Raw genomic sequence first — 20,765 nt, 5'->3', positions numbered from 1 at the left:
CCTCCAAAACTTATCCGATTTGTGATGAAGGTCATGAGTCAGCTTCTCGAGAGGAATAAGAGCAGAAATCTGTGACATCCACATGTCGATGTGTCTGTTTACCAATGACCTGCTGGATTACAGAGTGAACCCCCTTCCAGAAAATCTGGATGTGGTCACATGACCAAAACAAATGGATAAATGTACCTTTGTGTGTCTTACATTTATAACAAAGGTTGGAAGTGTCAGGGAACATTTTCTGCAGGCGAACAGGAGTGTAGTAAGTCCTGTGAAAAAATGTAAAGTTCTGTTCATAGAGATTGAGGAAAAGTCTCGCTGCAGATCTTGTCCCAGTCTACAGGATTAAACGTCACCTCCAGATCACGCTCCCACAACAGCTTCAAAGAGTTATAACCTGAAGAATCAGAATAAGCAGTGAAGTATAAATCTTGCAAATCAGTCCTTTAGGAGATTTTGCCAGAACTATAGTGTTTTCCAGCTCTGACAGTCCCATGCAGATCCCTCCTGACTTCAAGAGAGATCCTATAAAGTGACGGATTTGGAGATACTTGTGGGGAATATTAAAATCAGGGCTGATTTGCTCAAATGATTTAACTGAGTCAGAGACCAAGGGATTGATATCTTAATATATTTTAGCAAAACTAAATCTTGTCCAGAGACTATAGTTTTACAGTTTTGCACTGCATTGCTGGCTTCCAGTGAGTGCTGCTGGTCTACAAAGCACTGAATGGTCTTGGACCAAAATACATGGTTGATCTGTTAGTTCCTATGAAGCTCCCAGACCCCTGAGGTTCATCTGGATCTGGTTTGTTGTGGTTCCCAAGAACCAGAACCAAGCAAGGTGAGGCAGCGTTCAGTTATTCTGCTCCTCACCGTTGGAACAAACTTCCTGTAGACCTGAGGTCTGCTCCAACTGTAGATCCTTTAAATCAGGATAAAAACATTACTGTTTACTGAAGCGTACTCTTAAATTAAATACTTACCTGCCGTACTCTACTGCCCTTATTTTTAACAACTTGTGCTTTTTATTATTTTACTTCTTTTCTTATTTCTTATCTTATTACAATTTAAAAAATAGTGCAAGGAGGGAACAAAGCCCAGAGGGCTTGTACAGAGTTCCACTCCCGTCATCTACTGTAAACAGAAAATTAAATGTACAAACATAGGAAAACTCTAATTATAAAAATGAAAAGAAAAAACAAGGATACATAATAGAGAATACATTGAAAAATTAGGACATGAGATATTTTTTCAGCAATTTTTTGAAGGATATAAATGACAATGTGGACCTCAGAGACATATCTAAACTGTTCCAGAGTTTAGGACCTCTAAATGAAATATTAAACTGATGAAAAGATGTTCGACAGAAGGGTAAATGTAGATTGACACTGTGTCTAGTTGAGTATGAATGCAAGTCAGATGAAAAACTAAAGAAATTATGAAAGGTGTCCGGAAGATCTTGCTTATTGTTGATAAATTTAGTAATATAGAGTATTTTTTGAACAGAGGTGCAGATGGATTATTGGACATAGAGATTGATCTCAGGAATCTCTTCTGGATTGTCAGTAGTTTGTTAAGGAAGGATGGATAAATTGGATAATCATCTTATTCTTATTTTTTTCCAATCTTATTTGTTATTTACTGTCTAATTATGTCTTCCCGCTTTTAATGTCAATGTAAAGCACTTTGAATTACCTTGTGTTGAATTGTGCTATATAAATAAACTTGCCTTGCCTTGCATTAGCCCGTTAACAGATTATGTTTATCACTTCAACAAAAATGGTGCGGGCATTTGACAAGGACATGCAGTCTGAATGTGGTGGGTGGTCGCTGTAATGAGCGTGTTTTACACTAAAACGGAGTTGCAGGCTAGTAAATGTCTGCAATGGAGCAGGAGGAGCAGGAGGAGCAGGGGAGGGAGGAGGGTGGAGGACACCGGCTGCCCTGCCTCCAATCTTCCTGCGAGCGCTCAGCAGAGCAGACGCAGGACGGCAGGACACCATCACCATCACGGGGCAACAAAGGGACGCGTGGTTCATCCGAGGCTCAAATTAATAAAAGATTACCCGACACACGCGCCGTTTCCACACACCAGCTGATCGCATCCATCCTCACCCCGAAGGTAAGAGATTGCACTGAAACAGGAAAATATTTCTCTTTAACGCCTACCTGATTTTTTTTTCTTTTTTTTTTTTTTCGTTTTGAGATTAAGCTTCTCTAGATTTTTTTTTAAAAAGAAGTCTAGTACTGCTCATTTTGTTTTATCCACCCAAAAAATATATAGGCTATGCGAATTATTTATTATTTATTAAAATTGAGGCACACTGGGGAGGATAAAATGGGTGTGACATGCTTCTTCATTATGTGTTTATGAGCAGCAGTTGCTGCATCACAGTTTGAATTTAGTGCTGTATCAGGTATATTAAAATGAAACCCTACCCTGACACATAGCTGCTCTAATGTGCTTATTATATAATTTCAAATGAAAAAGCACGTCAAAATTGTGAGCATTCCTTATCCTTTTTTTTTTTCTTTATTTATTTCAGAGTGTGATAGCACAGCACAGTCATGGAGCTGGAGCACTTTGATGAACGGGACAAGGCTCAGAGATACACCCGGAGGGGCTCGAGAGGGAACGGGCTCCCCAGTCCCACTCACAGCGCTCACTGCAGCCTGTACAGAACCAAGACCCTGCAAACCCTGAGCTCAGAAAAGAAGGCCAAGAAGATCCGCTTCTACCGCAATGGGGACCGCTACTTCAAAGGCATCGTGTATGCCATTTCTCAGGAGAGATTTAGGTCACTGGAAGCCCTCCTTGCTGACCTCACAAGATGTCTGTCAGACAATGTCAACTTGCCCCAAGGGGTGAGGACCATTTACACCATTGATGGGATGTCCAGGATCTCCAGCATGGACCAGCTGGAGGAAGGTGAGCTCCTGAGATGCACGTGATGTCTTTCAAGATAAAAAGCTAAAAGTTTCATATGAATGTTGTCTTTTTTTTATAATACATGTTTAAAGGGGACCTATTATGGCATCTAATACCTATTTTAAACAGGCCTTGAATGTCTTAAAAACAAGCTTTTGATTGTTTTTGCTAAATAAATGAGAAATTCAGGCTCTGAGCCATGTCTTTATCTTCCCATTCTCTAACCTCATTATCTATGCAGGATTCTGAGTGGGCGGGGCTATGATAATGAGTTAGTTGTGGGCGTGGTCTCACGCATCGGAGGCCAATCTATGTAAATCGCATTTTGGTTACGTAACGAAAGGGAGCAGAATCTGAACGACTCGTAGAAGCCACATCACACTGGACGGCTCATCCGGGCGGCTGTACAGACACTGCAGAATTTGGTTGCTTTCCTCCTTTTCTGAGTTGGCAGGCTGAGGGGAGACCACTTTATATATGTTAAAGCAAGAGAAAACGTGTTTTTCATAATAGGTCCCCTCTAACCTTTTTTTGCTGATTATAAAATATGATGGTATTTCTATTTTTCTGCAGGGGAGAGCTACGTTTGTGCATCCATAGAGCCCTACAAGAAGGTGGACTACACGAGGAATGTAAATCCCAACTGGTCCCTCGGGGCGAAGACTGCCGTGTCTGTCCGTGATCCTTCGTCTCTTGGAAGCACCATGGCCGGATCCCCGGAAACCAGGGAGAGCAAAGACTTCATAAAGCCCAAACTGGTAACAATTGTCCGCAGTGGAGTAAAACCTCGTAAGGCTATACGCGTCTTGCTCAACAAGAAGACCGCACACTCCTTTGAGCAAGTAATGACCGACATCACCGATGCCATAAAGCTGGACTCTGGAGTCGTCAGGAGGCTGTACACCGTTGACGGCAAAATGGTAGGTGGTATCACAATTAGTTACAATTCTGTGAAACTTTCATCCATCTCCTCATTATAAGGCTTCTTTTATTATCAACATTGTGTTTCCAAATGGGGCAAAGATGCACGGGCTTTGCGAAACACAACCAAAATGGTGACCGTCTAAAGTGATTGTGTGTGTTTTTGTTTCATTTTATGTACTTTTTATGTTAAATAGTAAACCTAAATGATTGTTAGCAATCTCCTTACTCATTATGGGAATGTTAGATTTATCTTGCCGGTTGCACAGGGTTGAGGGCAAAGATTTAAAGTGAGTTTCTAGAAGATTTTTTATTTCTAACTGAGCCAGCATTATGTAATTCTGTAACTAACAATTAGCATTGTTGGGAAAAGTCAATTCCACAGATTCCCACAACGATATGCACTCATTTGAAACTAAAGCTGCTAGACTGGTATCTTGAAATCTCTGAATGTTGTCGGAACGACCAAGTGTTTGGGACTAGAATTCATAATATTAAGCTCCCCACCCCCTCCAACTGAAATATTTATAGCCAACAATAGTGAATGATGGACAAAAGCCACTGTTCTAATTTAATTTGACTTTGTATTACACTGAGGCAGTGAGGAAAAGACACTGAGACTGCCAATGTACCATGAACGGGACGTGGAGACGGGTTCTGTCCACACTGACTCCTATTTTGTGGTACTGTCCTCCACATTCTGCACGTTTTCCAAGGGTTCAGCAGAGCTTTACAAGTGTACTGTTCTTCAATGATGTCTTTAAGAATTGCTTCCTTACCCAAGGAGAGAGGCAGTAGGTTGAAAGTCACCAGGGAATATTTGCTAAATGTATTATCAGAAATGGGTTTCTAGGACTCGGCTCATATCTCTACCAATAGTAGGGCACTATTAAATAGAATCATATATTGAGCACTAAACAGATTATCTGATTAGGACTTTGAAAACTAAATAACAAGATGCGTACAGTCACGTGTATCGCATCCATATGATGGATTACGTTTGTTTGATGGTTAAAGCATTTGTGACGCATGCAGATTTTTGGACTGATATGAAGTGTGTGTGTGTGTGTGTGTGTGGCAACTGCACAAAGAACAGAACATTTTAAATATAGTAATTTCTTTGGAAAACATCTTCAAAAACTGTCCCGTTCACGCTTCAGTGTTTAGTTGGCTGTAGCAGTTCCAATGGTGGGTGGTTGCTAAGCAACAGCTTCTGCGGCAGAGCAGTGCAGTAGTGATGTCAGAACTGTAGGTGTGCTGGGAGAGGACTCGCAGATGCACAGCGTGCTCTGGATATGGAAGCGAGGTCCAGCACATGGCTGAAGTATATTCCCACTCTGGAAAACTGAAGAGGCAACAACTGGGGGGTTTTACGGCCGTAAACAAATCTGCCTGCCCTGCACATGGGGAGGAAGAAGGATATTGTGATTGATTTTATGTGGGTCTGCATACATCACTAGAAGCTGTCAGTCGCTCTTCATTTCCGTGGCTTTAGCATAGTCTGTTCCAAATAAGCTATTTTTACTGCAATTATTCTCTGCGTTATCTTTTGTCTGCTCCATAGACGTTTTACCATGTTGTGCCTCCAGATGGCCCAATAAGCACCCACTGGCATCAAACGGGCTGTTTTCATGGTTACTTAACCTTCAGAAAACAAGCTGCTTGTGTTTTTGGATTGGAAACATTTGAAGTTGTTTTGTTTTTTTGTTATATATATACTACAATACAGACCAAACGTTTGGACACACTTCCTCATTTGTTTGAATGAGAAGGTGTGTCCAAACTTTTGGTCTGTACTGTGTGTGTGTGTGTGTGTGTGTGTGTGTGTGTGTGTGTGTGTGTGTGTGTATATATATATATATATATATATATATATATATATATATATAGGCAAGGCAAATTTATTTATATAGCACAATTCAACACAAGGTAATTCAAAGTGCTTTACATTGACATTAAAAGCAGCAAGATATAATTAGACAGTACGGTAAATAACAAATAAGATTGAAAATATTAAGAATAAGATGATAAGAAAAGAAGTAAAATAATAAAAAGCACAAGCTGTTAAAAATAAGGGCAGTAGAATACAGCAGTTAAGTATATATATATATATATATATATATATATATATATATATATATATATATATATATATATATGCAGTTATATATATGCAGCAGTTAAGTATATATATATATATATATATATATATATATATATATATATATATATATATATATATATATATATATATATATATATATATATATATATATATATATATATATGTGTGTGTGCATATGTATTTATATAATCCTCTTCCCTCTTCTTTAAACATATCAGTGACTTTCTGGCTAGTCACAATTGTGGTCAGACTCCATCACATCCATCTGGTACTTTTCCTGCAAACACAATGGAGGCATTTTTGATTTGTTTGTTCAAACATTTTGTCCGTGGCTTGTACCACGAGTCAGATTGTGATCGTTTAGAGTCACGACAATCTGGTTTCGCTTGACCAAATAACCTAAACCAAGTTAACTGTCTCCAGATGAACTTTAATAAACCCTAATTTTGAATGTACTGAAAGGGGCCACAATGATTTTAAGAAAAGATACCACTTGCATGTAAGTGAGGGGTAAAGTAAAACTCCTTCATAGGACTGCGGGGGTTTGAAGAGGCTTGCATCGCGGTGTTATCCCAACAAGAGTTTACACAACCCTGTACTGTAATTGCATTATAATGTTGCTTGTCAACTAATCTTGTTGAAATAGGCATACAACCATCCCTAGGGCCCAGCTTGGCTTCTTGGCAGTGAATGAAAGCAAGTCCTGCTTGGTAAAGCTACGTATTGGATGTAATTAAACAGAATATTTGTGCTTGATTAGATACAGAGTGAAAGTGTTGGTGCCCTTTGTCCCAGACAGATGAATGTGACTTGTGTTTTCTTATTAATTTCTTCACGCTGACCTTGACACTGCCAGTTTTCTACTTAGCCCTTCACTCGCCCACAATTTAATCTCTTGGTCTCTGCTCATACCACAGACATTATTGCACAGTGCTTAGTGGCTAACTGGCACATTTGTCATGAATTACTCTGCACTGGTGATCAGATGACACGCTCTTGCACGATGATGACTTTTCTACTCCTATTTCCTTTTTTCTTAATATTTTTTTTTACATTCTAAACTAAAAACACTCCAGGAAGGACAAACATTAAATGGTCGAAGCACATATAGGTTCACTTGTGAAGAAAGTGTAGTAGCAGGTAAATTATTTATACGTGGACACCACTGTGTATGACATAATCACATGATAGCATGCACACAGATGCTAGGTTTCTGTATGCAGACAGTAGGGCTGGGCGATTTTGGAAAAAAATAAAATCCCGATTTTTTTCACTGAAAACCCGATTTTCGATTTAGATTTTTTTGGTAAAACTAAAAAAGACAATGGAAAAAATTGTTTCAAATATTTTATCTTTATTTTTAAAGAAAAATAGCAAACAAATTTCCCTATTGGGAATGAAGTGCAACTGAAAGATACTGTAAATCCCCCTTGAGTTTAGTAAAGTGACAACATTTACAATTTTCTTGACCAAACTAGACGAGCTCTGTCTGTAATGCAGCCAGCTGCAAAAAAAATAGATTTTCCGATTTCCTTTTTTTAACATCGATTTTGATTAAAAAATCCGATTTAGATTTAAAATCGATTAATCGCATAGCCCTAGCAGACAGTTGTTTAATTAGAAGGAAAAAAGACAATTAAGTGGATTATCTGTGTGCTTTTTCAAACCAGAAACTGGGGAAAGAAACAAATGTAATGCATTAGGTAAACAGGTAGTAGTTACATCAGTAACTACAATATATGAAAAAATACAACCAATAAATTAAAACAGTTTATTGGAAAAAAAAGTACAGTATATGGAGTGTTAGGGTTTGTGTGCATCCTATCAACAACAAACCCTCCTGACACACTTATTGGGATTCAGGCATCTTTAGGGGTTATGTAAAGTTGACTTTCAGCTAAGTAAGGTCAGTCCCCTTGCCAGAAGGGTCCTGCTTAAAACTTTTGTAAGGACAACTGTATCGGGTATTACTGTTGCCTCAACATGATAAAGAGACCTGAGCTCCTCCTGATATTGTCTTCAAAATATTGGCCCATTAGTTAGAGATATGGAAAAGGAAATTATCTCAAACAGGATTGATATCTCAATATATTTTAGCAAAACAAAATCTTGTCCAGAGACTACAGTTTTACAGTTTTGCACTGCATTAGCCCGTTAACAGTTTATGTTTATCACTTCAACAAAAATGGTGCGGGCATTTGACAAGGACATGCAGTCTGAATGTGGTGGGTAGTCGCTGTAATGAGCGTGTTTTACACTTCAGGTCTTTTTAAAACGGAGTTGCAGGCTAGTTACTGTCATTCTCAATTAACGCTCAAATTCAGCTTCAAGCTGCACTTTAGTTTCCACAGAGGGCAAAGCAAAAAAAGTCCATCTCACTGAGATGGGAACTGGCAAAGGGAATCAAAGTACTTAAGCCATCTGCCGGATTAGCCGATGCCCATCTTTGTCCCTCTGTCTCCCACTCGTTGGCTCTTTTCACATCTTATCGGTGCAAAAAACTGTCGTTTTTTATGCACTGGGACTACCGGACGTTCTCAGTCAAGTTTGGGCGTCATCAAGGTGATTTATAGAGGACCAAGACTGAATTATACTGTATGAAGACTGGCTGCCTGACCTAACCTTTTTTTGGTTTCTGTAAATGGATTTTACACATTTTCTGGTTCTTATGAGGATTATCTCATAGCATCTCGGTAAAAAAAAAAAAAATTGGCGAATTCCAAATGGAGCTGTTCAAGATGAAATGGTTAAAAAAAAGTCATGGATCTTACTGGTTTAGCTGTAAAACTCACCTCTACCCGTTCAAAGGCATATTTCTATTTGTTGCACATTTGTGTGCTTTTTCAGTGCTTTGATTTCTTTCATTCTTACTTATACAATGGGCTTCATAAATTAGCTTCAGCAGCATTAATACCTTCCTCTGATATTTCCTGAGTAAATGTCAGCAGCGGAACGCTTGTGCTTATGGAAATCATCGATCAAACAGACAATCAATATTTTGTGTGTGTGCACGCATAAGAAATGGTCAAGTGAAGCTGCTGTGTCATTGGTCCAGAAGGGACTTATAATCAGAGCAATAAATTCACAGTATCCCCAGCTGTTTCATACCTCCAGATGTATTTATTCCTTGTAGTGTTTTCTCTGCTCCAGAGTTACATAAACATTAGGACCACTACAAAAAGTCAGGGAGGGACACATTTGCCTCATGTCTTTTTGTCATTGCATGTTTTTACTTTAAAGTTTGAACAGTTTTTAGGAAGGTTTACAGTGCTGCATTATTGCCTTAGAACTTTTTAAACATATTTTTTAGTATTATTTGTTTATTATTTATTCTAAATTTTCACCCGTACCTATAAATTGATATGCTGCTGAAACTATTATTTCCCTGGCAGGATAAATGGAATACCTAACTAACATTTAGATTGTGTTATTCTTTTGTAGAATAAAAACATCCTGAAGACCTGTATTGAAGAACACTGTCTTTGATCTTTTTAAAGATTTTACTTCATGTTACTTCGGGAAAAAAAAGGATTAAATATTGCTGTTTCAAAGTATATAACTTCTATTTAGATACAACTATTATTTTTCTCAGGTTTCTTATGTAAACTTGATAAATCATAACAAAAACTGCCAATTATAAGTATTTAAAACATTTATGGGTTGAATTTGGCATACAGTACAGCTGAATTATCTCACTCACTCTCACTCATTACTTAAAACAGTAACTGGGTTTTGCTTTTAATTCTGACAAGTGTTATTTGGAGAGTAATTTGTTATTAGATTGGAACTTTTGCTGCATTTTAAATCCATTATTCATAATCAACCATTTGTAATGAGTTTTTCTGCACTGATCTTTACCTTTTTAATCCCACACTTCTCATTCATTTTCTTCTTTTTGTTTTTATTTAGAATTTTTCGATTAGTGTATCAGTTTTTAGGTCTAAGCACTAACTAAAGTATTGATTAGCTCCCTTTTTATTTACTTTGAGCTATTTCAGTATAGGAATCACCATTATGTACAGTTTTGCACATTAAAAAATGTATTTGTGAAATGTATTTTTTTGACTGAAGCTGACAGAAAGTGTCTCTGGCAGATCTCATGCCTTCAGGACTTTTTCGGGGAAGATGACATATTCATCGCCTGTGGTCCTGAAAAGTTCCGCTACCAAGATGATTTCAACTTGGATGAAACTGGTAAGTGCAGTTATGAGGTTTAGGGTGGTGAAGATGTTAAACCAACGAGCAAGTTATTGTAATGTTTACCCACTATGGTTGTACGTGCTGGTTTACTTCATAGTACTACAATTCTTTTACAATAATTTTACTATCCTCTAATGTGGCCCAAAGAATATGTATATATATACATATGTGCCCTGATACCCAGCCAACAAAAGGTTTGAAAATACAGATATACATTTATAAACATTGACATTAGTGTTATTGTCAAATATCCACTTAGAGATTCACTTCCCTCAGAGGACAACAATGAACTACCAAGTCTTACAAGGATATAACACGCATGGTAACTTGTACTAACCTCTTATGCAGTCCTTCTGCTACTTTTATTTCTATTAGAAATGTTTCGTTAGATGACATTTCCAAAATTGAGTTGGTTCTTATATAATGTTTTTGTATTTTTTTTTCTCCCTAGACTGTCACAGGTTGAAAGCAGACACCTTATCTTGATACATTTAGCTTTAAAAAGTGCTCATATGTATTTATTTTTATTCGCAGAGTGCAGGGTGGTAAAATCTGCATCCTATGGTCGGCTCCCTATAGTGCAAAGTCGCTCCCCAAGAAGTGGTGGGATGTCCCGCAGAAGCAAATCTCCTTCGTCCAGCTGTTCAGGTACAACAGCACGAAGAACCAAAGAGCTTGTTTTTTTTTGTCAACTTTTACTCCGATAATATAAAGCTCCATGTACAACATGTAACGTGCCTTCTTTCCTGCTGCATCACCAGCTAATGGCACTGCAGGCAGCCAGCTGTCCACACCTCGCTCTGGTAAATCTCCAAGCCCTTCTCCAACCAGTCCAGCTAGCCTCCGAAGGAGACAGGTAATACAAATTAACACTAACGAAAGGTAAAGATTTTAATTAATAAAGCACTATACTATTTTAGAAAAGCTTCTTGTTGACATTTAATATTTTTCTTCATTAATAAACACCTACTTAAAAGTCTTACAGGGCCATGAAATATACCATTTCCTATCTTGTCACTTTGTTACCATAAGCTGAATTTGTATTCTGCTGCATCAGATTTTGAGTTGTTAGAGATAATTTGAAAGGCGAGGGTGCCCATGAATCAGTCTAAAGAATTGTGATTGAGCTGGTTATTTTTCTGTCTGGCTCAACTACAGTCCAGACAGAAACGATCAGACCTGCCGCAGGAGCACAATGTTGCTATTACCATAAATCAGGAGACAAACAAATGTAGAGACTGCTGCCTTAGTGTATTCATATTTGACATAAACTGTGATTAGTAACCCTGTTATTTAATCTTGAGGATTATCATTTATTTATATATTTGCTGTGGTGGAATATACTCTCTTTTTTAACTACATTTCAGTCTTTATAGTGATGAAAAGCCTTTATTTAATTTCTTTCTCATCTCATGGACAAGGCTAATAGCGTGGAACAAATAGTTTTATGTAAAATAGCCGTTATTAGATTTTTTAAATCTTTTTCTTCTTTGTGAAAGACTCCTATCAGTCTTGGTACTCCACACAGATCTTCTCTCTTTTCAGGGATCTCAACACAGTGGTTCTTCACTCTCTTTAGCCTCTACAAAAGTGTGCAGCTCAGTAGATGATGAAGGGCATTACAATGAGAGTAAGACGTCGTATCGAACGTTATTGTGTCGAACGTTATCATATCGAACATTCCCTAGTAACATACTGTCATTTATTTATTTATTTATTTAAAAATAAACCACAGAACTTTGTCTTTGCTTCACAGCTGATCTGATGGATGAGTCCTCCATGGTTCCTGCCTCCATTGCAGACAGGTACAAAGTAGGGAGGACTTTGGGAGACGGGAACTTTGCGGTGGTCCGAGAGTGTGTGGAGAGATCCACTGGAAGAGAGTACGCTCTCAAAATCATTAGTAAAAATAAATGCAGGGGAAAGGTGAGCATTCTTTTTTTTTTTAACGACAAAAAAAACATTCTATATTGGCTTTGTTTAAAAATAGATTCTAAAACAGGGAATAAAACAGGTTAACTGTTGTTGTATTTTGTGTGCATGTGTGACATCGGGTCAGAATGGGTAAAATATAAGAGATGATTCAAATGAACTTGTGTATTTGTAAAACTGGTAGCTTTTCTACACTCTGACAAAAAAGAAAACTGCCAAGCCTTGCCTCCAACTTACATCCATGTATTGATCTCCAATATCCCACATCATCCAGGAGCACATGATCCAGAGTGAAGTATCCATCCTCCGGCGTGTGAAGCATCCAAACATTGTGCTTTTAATCGAGGAAATGGACACCCACAATGAGCTCTATCTTGTAATGGAACTGGTCAAGGTAATATGCGTTTAATTTCTAGTTCAAAGGTGTGTTTTTTTTAAATTCCCACTGAAAATGGTTTAGTGACATTGTCCTTTTGAGTAGTTATATATCAGTTACAACCCAACTTCTCTCTCTCTAGGGGGGAGATCTTTTTGATGCCATCACCTCTTCTAACAAGTACACTGAGCGAGATGCCAGTGTCATGCTGTTCAACCTGGCAAGTGCTATTAAGTACATTCACGGTCTCAACATTGTCCATCGAGACATAAAACCTGAAAACCTTTTGGTAAGTATGACTCTGCAAAAAATCCTTATCCTCAGTCTATACTTTCAATATTTTGCCTTTCTTTTTTTTTCCACATTCCTAGCACAGCCCTCTGTCATGACTGATGGTGATTTTAAAATCGCAAAACTTTTTGCAATAAAAAAGAAATGTAGTTGAGATTCCAGTATTTGAGTCCAGTACATCATTACAGCAAGATTTTTAAATTGGGGAAAATGAAAATATCCAGCTTGCATCATGAAAATGTAAAATCACAACTGCCCGTATTTGTTCATGTGCCCTCTTGTGACAAATTTATCTTGTTGTGTTTTTTTATTTTATACTGTATTTTTCCAGTCAAATGCATATACTGTTAAGGTATTCTGGAATCTGTTGATTAAATTACGGAAACTGTTGATTAAATAACAGACAAACATCCAAATATCATGTGTATTCCCAGCATGGAAGCAAGTTTCAGTGTTTAATATGTTGGTGGGGACATTTTTAGTTTTGAAAAGTATCAAATGTTTAATGGCAAATGTGTAAAAACCCCTATTTGATTTGATTTGATTTGATCTTTATTCATCATGAACAAAACAATAAAAAAAACACACCATACATCAACAACAATAATAAAGCACAACCAGTTTTGTTCAAGAAGGGACAGGAAGAAGCAAATGCTTATCTAGTCCGGCCCCTTCTTGCAATATAAGAGTATCCGATATATAAAAGAATAATAGTAGCAATAACAATAATAATAATAACAACAATAATACATATATACAGTGTATACCCTTCTTCTTGACATATAAAAGTATGTCAATATAAAAGTAATTAAAAGACAAGTGAGTCAATAATAAAAGTAGCTAAAACGAAAGGCATCAAGCACAGTAGAGAAGAAAAAAAAGTCAATGAAAAAAAAAAAAACAATCACCATAATAAAAGTAGCTAAAAAAGAAAGAAAAGCATCATGCACAGAAGAAAAAAAAAAAAAAAAAAATCATGGTCATTATAACATCAAATGTTGGTAGTTCAGTATGAGAATCTGCTTATAGCAGCGTTTGAATAGCCTGATGTTCTTGCAGACCTTCAAACTTTCATCAAGATTGTTCCAGAGTGTTATACCATACACTGAAATGCACATCTTTTTCAATGTAGTATGAGCCATTGTCTGTTTAAAAGTGTGTTTATTCCGTAAATCATGAATACCATCTGTTTTCCTAAATAACGTTTGGATGTTTCCAGGTAAACTATTATTCCAGGCTTTAAACATGAGCGCCAGAATGATTAATTAAACCTTCTTTTGGATTTCTTCTCACTTTCCCCCGTTCTGCTTGTCTTGCAGGTGTACGAGCATAACGACGGCAGTAAATCTCTGAAGTTGGGTGACTTCGGCTTAGCTACCGTTGTCAATGGGCCTCTTTATGCTGTGTGTGGCACGCCCACTTATGTAGCACCGGAAATTGTTGCTGAAACGGGGTAAGACGTCTGTGACGTGATCTTTGAAACATAAGAACCTCTGGGTAATAGATTAGGTGTGCAGCTCTGCAGTCTTTAGTCTGTAATACATGCTGTTGTTTTTTATTACAGATACGGCCTCAAGGTTGACATTTGGGCTGCTGGTGTTATAACGTACATTCTTATGTGTGGCTTTCCGCCTTTTCGTGGGTAGGTTATCCTGCATTGGAGGTCATTTTTACATGCCAGTATATTGGCGTATTATGTGGAAATTAGATAAAAGTTTGAACCAAATAACCCTTTGAATGTCTGCAGCAGAAGTGAGGACCAGGAGGCTCTCTTTGAACAGATTTTGAAGGGCCAACTAGAGTTCCCAGCACCATACTGGGAAAATGTGTCTGAAACTGCCAAGGTTTGTATCTGAAAGTGTTTTCTCAAGTTAATGTCCATGCGAGTGATCACAATCTGTCAGACCAGATGCTGCAGGGTTTCAGGTTGCAATAGATACTTATGGAGAACATATCCATCTGTAGGCTCTGATCACTGGAATGCTGCAGGTCGTGGTGGATCAAAGATACACAGCTGTGCAGGTGCTTGATCACCCCTGGGTCAATGTAAGTCCAGTTTTACACCTGAATGCATAAAAGTACAGCCATGGAGCAATAAAATACTGTGAAGTTGCTTAACGACTTCTCTCTGTACGTTCTAGGGTGATGGTGTGTTAGAGAACGAGCATCAGCTTCTTGTGGCCGGGAAGATCAAGAAGCATTTCAACCCTGGACCCAAGCTCAACAACACCACAGCAGGCGTCTCGGTCATTACAGTAAGCACAGCTCTGCACTTCACCACAAACACACACTGCATGTATCCCTGCTTCAGTAGGCTGTGCTCAGGCTTGTTTGTTGTTTTTTTTCTTCTTGTCTTTCATAATAAAAATGCTTTTACACACCAAAAAGAAACATTCAGCCCTGGAGGTGACTATTTTGCTACTTAGTCCATGGGCCAGACCAGATATCAGTACCACTCAAGGTGACAAAACTAAATAAAGAAAATATCCATGTCTGTAGATTATATTTTGGTATGATAACCCTTCCTTTTTTTTTTTTTTAATGATTTTTTTATTGGAAATAGTTTCACGTTGTACAACAGTAGTAAAGCAAAATAACTGGGAATACTTCCATCCATCCATTTTTCCCATCTTTTTATATCCCTCCCACATTCCCATCCCCAACCCAGCACTCACAACAGACCCAGAGACAAGAAAAACAACCAAGTACAGTATAAAGAAAAAAAGAAAAAATAAATAAATAAATAAAAAAATAAAAAAATAAAAAAAAAAAATAAAAAAAATAATAATAATAATGATGCTACTCATTTTATTTTTAATGTTAGCAGTCTGACTGCGAGCCTACAGATGATCAAAGGCCTTGAAAATACCAGAGATTTTGTCAGACTTCATAGACATTCGTGGGTTAGTCCAGTGTATAGCACATCAGTTCCTGGGGGGAAAATCCAGGACGATGCTTCCCAAGAAAATTCCTCCCCTTCCCTAATGGACATATTAAGACTTGGGGAAAAAAAAACAAAAAAAACAGTAAGAATAACCCTTAACAAGTTCAACACATTTTTTTTAATTTTTTTTTTATTTCTTATATATATATATATATATATATATATATATATATATATATATATATATATATATATATATATATTTATATATATATATTTTTTTTTTCTTTACTCTTCCCTCCCCCCCCTTCCTTTTTCCCCTTTCTCTTTAAATATCTTTTTATTGTTTTATATATGTTTTATATATGTTATATATATATATATATATATATATATATATATATATATATATATATATATATATATATATATATATATATATATATATATATATATATATATATATATATATATATATGATAACCTTCCTGAGTGGCAGCTGGATCATAGTTATCAGCTCATGAACTTACCCACCCCCTTCAGAAAATTACACTTTAGATGCTGGTGCACGTCCTGGTTTAGACTCATGTACAGGAAATCTGTCAATGTGTCACAATATTGTCTTTGGTATCATTTTAAAGGGGACCTTTGAAGCATTCATTCAAGCTAAGATGTGAATCTTTCAGACCTACATGGAGGTCACTGCAGCTCTTTAAACTATAAACAACACACATTTTTACACCATTTTCGCCTAAATGATATAGTATATTTTATCCCTGTTTCATCTAGGAACAACATAGACACAAAATACAAAAACTGGAATACGCACAGGGCCATAAGGATTCAGGAAATGTATAATATACCCCTACTATATTGTTGTTGCAGTTAGGTTCCTATGAAACTATAACAGCCACTAGGCTAATGTCACAAACTGGTCTTTATCATGCAAATACACGACATAAAGGACACCACAATGAGATAAGGAACCAGCTTAGTTTTATAAACAACATTATAAACATAACAATATTGTAAACAAAATTAACATAGTTATTAATGGGAATATGTCAAGATCTGATTATAGTTGGGCTATCAAGTTCTGTGTGTACTTAAGATAGTGTTAAGAAGGTTAACCAAGTACAGAATCCTCACATAATGTCACTCAAACTATGATCCAGCTGCCACTCAGGAAGGGTTATCATACCAGAATATCATCTACAGATATAGATATTTTCAAAAATCAGAACCAAGTTGAGTGGTACTGACAAGTGAAATTGTGGACTCTGGCCCATGGACTAACTGTTTAATTCTTCCTTTGTGCAGAAAGCTTCTTATCATTTGTACTTTGGATTATATTTTTAGGTTGAAGCTAGTATTATTTACTCCTGCAACCTAAAAAATGTCAACTCCACTGCTTCATTCTGTGTGTGCATTAGTTCAGCCATCCTCATCTTGTTGCCATGCCTACCTGCCTGTTTGAGCCTCTCCTTTTTAATCATATTTTTTTAGCTGGACTGTCAGCACTGCTAGGAGATCTCACACATGCCGAACACAATTATTTATATGCAGTATATCTGATTTAAGCACTCAGTTGCCAGATGGAAATATGTCTGGCATTTCACAAAATGTCAGCTGTCGGAGCCACTTCCTTTTTCTGCCACTGTCACAGCAGCTCTCAGGAGTGTAGAGTGGTGCAACTTAGTGCTAATATAGTCAATGATGCCATAAGTTCAAGGTGATCCTTGTTGCATTCATCTCCCTCTGCTCACCTGGACCAGGACTTTACCCTCCAGAAGTCAGGGTCTTTGGACCACAACCAGCATCCAGGATTGTATTGGATAAGGTATGACACGGCATATCGCTTAAGTGCAGTGAGTGCTTCAATGGCTGGCAAGTGCTGGCGGTGTCCATTTCCTGTTTGACCCATCAGTAGATGGCTCATCACCGTGCCTCATCATTTTACTACATCATCATCTCACTAGTGCTATGGCTGGTTGCTGTTTCACTTATTGCATCTTTTATGATGCAGAATGCACTTGACACACAGAGTGACTGGATTTTTGTCTCTTTTTAAGAAGAGCTCTCTGACATGAGGCCAAATGCTGACAGACCTGAAGACCTGCTCTTGTGTTTTGTTTGATCCTGGTTTTAAGTGCTGCATCAGGGAATCAGAACCAACTAAAAACTCAGGAGCTGTGTGGCAGTTGCAGCTTTTTGCATGTTAATAAAGACATGTATAGAACAGGTGAACGACACTCCTCACCTCCGGTCTCGTGCAGATCCTAACCTTTGCTGCTGTCCCCCTGTCTCAGACCACGCCACTTGATAAAGAGAAGCAAGTTCTCCGACGAAGACGCCACCAGGATGTGAAGCCGGCCTCCCCCATCCCTCACGGTCCCGCGGCCGGTGCCTCCCACAGCACCAACCCCGTCCTCTCCCCCGCTGGCTTCACCTCCGGATCCGAAAACCTCTCTCCAAATTCAGCTGACACTGTCCATTCACCCATTTCCCCATTCTAAAAGTTTTCATAAGAATTCAGCACAGTCCAGTTCTGTGCAGGGAAGGTTGGAGCACAAAAGGGGGGAAAAAAAAAAAAAAAAAAAAAAAATCATATTGTTGGCAGATCAAAATACTCTTAGAACATATGTCCATCCGCTTAAGGAACTACTCTCACATGAAAGAATACAGATTAGTAGCATGCAGCAGTTTTTAAAGGGGTATGAAATGCATTTCTGAGTGTATTTCATAACATTTTTTTTTTGAAGCTCTGACACACTGTTGAATAATGCAGTTTTGAAATAGCAAGGTGAACTTGTATAGTGAAACAAGGTATCATGGACCCAGTTCCCTTTTTAAAAGCTCCTGATTTTTGAGTTGTGGTGAAAATTATTCTTAGTGAAACTTTATTCCATGTGTCAACTTTGCAAATACATTTGTATGTTTGAGTCTGACATGGGTGTGCAAGTTGTCAAGTAGCTATAAAAGCAGTAGTACACATAGGTTAGTGGCATGCATCAACAGTCTTCAATGAGTAATGGAGACAGAAACGTTAATGGGGGCTTGAGTCCTGGAACCTGTATTATGTTACATAGACCTCTGATTTGAATGAGTTTAAAAGAAAGTTTTTAAAAAATCATCTTAATTTTTACTTCTTTTCGAAAGGCCGCCAAACTGTTAAAGCCTTAATTCTACACAGCAAACAGTGGTTCGCAGTACTTTAGCGCCCTCTACTGGTTAACATTGTATACTGCAGGGAAGACCACCACTTTTGCTTTATAATGGATGTATTCATGAAAACCTTACCTTTTTTATAAATATTAGATGACATGTTCAGTACATATCACTTCTCAGAAATTTAATCTCACGTTTGATAATTCACTCCATACAATAGTAACGGTCAACTTTCTTGTTTTCTGCAATTCAAAGTTGTTGTGCTTAAATTTTGGGCCCATTGTTTGAAATGGCATAAGCAATAGAAAAAGAAATGCTGCTTTATGGACCACAGGTATTATACAGGATAATTGTCCTGTAGGTTGTCTCAAACATGAAAGACGCTGACAGTTGATGGTCTAACTCACCTGTTTGCTTGAGGATGTTTACTGAAATGGTTGATGTTGCGTGTCCGAGTGGCTGTAATGGTCGTGGTGCAGATGAATGTCAGTGCTGTATAGTCCGTAGCAATTAAGGCCTTGTTTTGGCACGTACGGATAAAAGTGCAATTAGGTGTCCTGTTCAATGAGCACAGTATCAAATACATCTTTTAAAACGCTTGCATGACCAAGAATGTGTTGCTGAGATTTCTGGCAGCCAATTGACACGTGTCCGTCATATGACGATTATTGGTACAACATGTAGTATTTTCAGACTAAAATAACAATTAAAAACAACAGTGCTTCCAGTAAATTGTTTTATTTTTTTCCATTCAGACTTTTGACTATTTTTTTTAGCGTTCAAATGATTAGTGGCCGTGTGTGTGTGTGTGTGTGTGTGTCCTCTTGGCATTATGTGCATTAGTTCATCAGATTTAATATTCAAAGGTGTTAATGTCCACTTCAAACTGTAACCTGCATGCCAGTAACTATACATACCACAGTTGTTCTGTATGTTGACTCTTTGACGTGCATTTGCTGTCATAGTTATGCTGTCAGGATGAATGGATTTGTTACAGCATACCATGGTCGTATGAGAGCAGGATTAAAATGTGTGTGTGTGTGTGTGTGTGTGTGTGTATGTACATATTTAAACAGCAATGCAACTTCAACCCATTGATTAAAAGGGCTTTTATGTTGTTTAAAGAGACGAGAAACCAAGCACAAGGAAATAAGAGGATAATGAATGACTATGTGGCAAAGTGATATCTATTCTTACATGTCTGAAAAACATGTAATGTTTAGGTACAGTTTGGAAGAAATGACATTGGAATGATATGTGACCTGGGAATGATGTTGATAAAGCAGATGGGAAATGTGAATGCTGCGTTATTCACCCATACTCTGTAAAGATGTTATGATAAACCAAAATGAGTACCCATACAAAAATAAAAATCACATTTTCAATATTTACTCTGTAAGGAAAAAGCCAGAATAAAGCTAATTTGAGTCGGAGGCAAACTATTTGAACGACTGATTTTTAGCAGGCTTGCACCAACCCGATTAGACAGCAGATGGCGCCATAGCCAAATATTTATTTATACCGTTCACGTTTCATTTATACTGCGGAAGGAAATCAGTTTAATCAAATTGCCCATTTATTTCATTTGAATTTAAAAAATAAATAAAAGTGTTTAAATAATTTTTTGATTGTAATTGCACATGTTCTTTTTCTTAAAAAATATGTCCAAATCTGGGAATATCTCTAATATAAATAATATAATCTAATATAAAATCTAAAAGCACTACTTTATCCAGGCTCATCACTGGTAAGAACATGATTAATGATAAATTAACAAAGTGTTTGATAAGAAAGCATAGTAAGCCAAATGCCCTCAAAACAAAAAACAATAATGCCATCTAATTGCACATTTTTGCTCCTCTGGATTGACAATCAATGTACATCAATGTGGCCACAAACATGAAAACCTTATTTCTTAGTACTATTAATATTTTTTACC

At 37.4% G+C, this 20,765-nt stretch overlaps 1 protein-coding gene across 2 annotated transcripts; it reads left to right on the top strand.

The window, feature by feature from the left end:
* The first annotated feature begins 1,971 nt into the window (after positions 1-1,971).
* Positions 1,972-20,402, top strand: dclk1b (doublecortin-like kinase 1b). Of its 2 annotated transcripts, none has more exons than XM_061719711.1 (16): positions 1,972-2,122; positions 2,547-2,929; positions 3,503-3,849; positions 10,070-10,169; positions 10,710-10,823; positions 10,937-11,031; positions 11,721-11,805; positions 11,932-12,101; positions 12,382-12,501; positions 12,626-12,772; positions 14,094-14,227; positions 14,339-14,416; positions 14,525-14,618; positions 14,740-14,820; positions 14,916-15,029; positions 17,968-20,402. In XM_061719711.1, the coding sequence occupies exons 2-16, from the start codon at positions 2,569-2,571 to the stop codon at positions 18,172-18,174; spliced, it is 2,247 nt and encodes a 748-aa protein (XP_061575695.1). In that variant the 5' UTR covers positions 1,972-2,122; positions 2,547-2,568; the 3' UTR covers positions 18,175-20,402. The 2 variants fall into 2 exon arrangements, with proteins under 2 accessions (XP_061575695.1, XP_061575694.1); XM_061719710.1 differs by having other exon boundaries at positions 14,522-14,618.
* Positions 20,403-20,765: the final 363 nt, after the last annotated feature.

The sequence above is a fragment of the Cololabis saira genome, chromosome 4, assembly GCF_033807715.1.
Source record: "Cololabis saira isolate AMF1-May2022 chromosome 4, fColSai1.1, whole genome shotgun sequence".
Classification (NCBI taxonomy): domain Eukaryota; kingdom Metazoa; phylum Chordata; class Actinopteri; order Beloniformes; family Belonidae; genus Cololabis; species Cololabis saira.
This window is presented reverse-complemented; position numbering and strand designations above follow the sequence as displayed.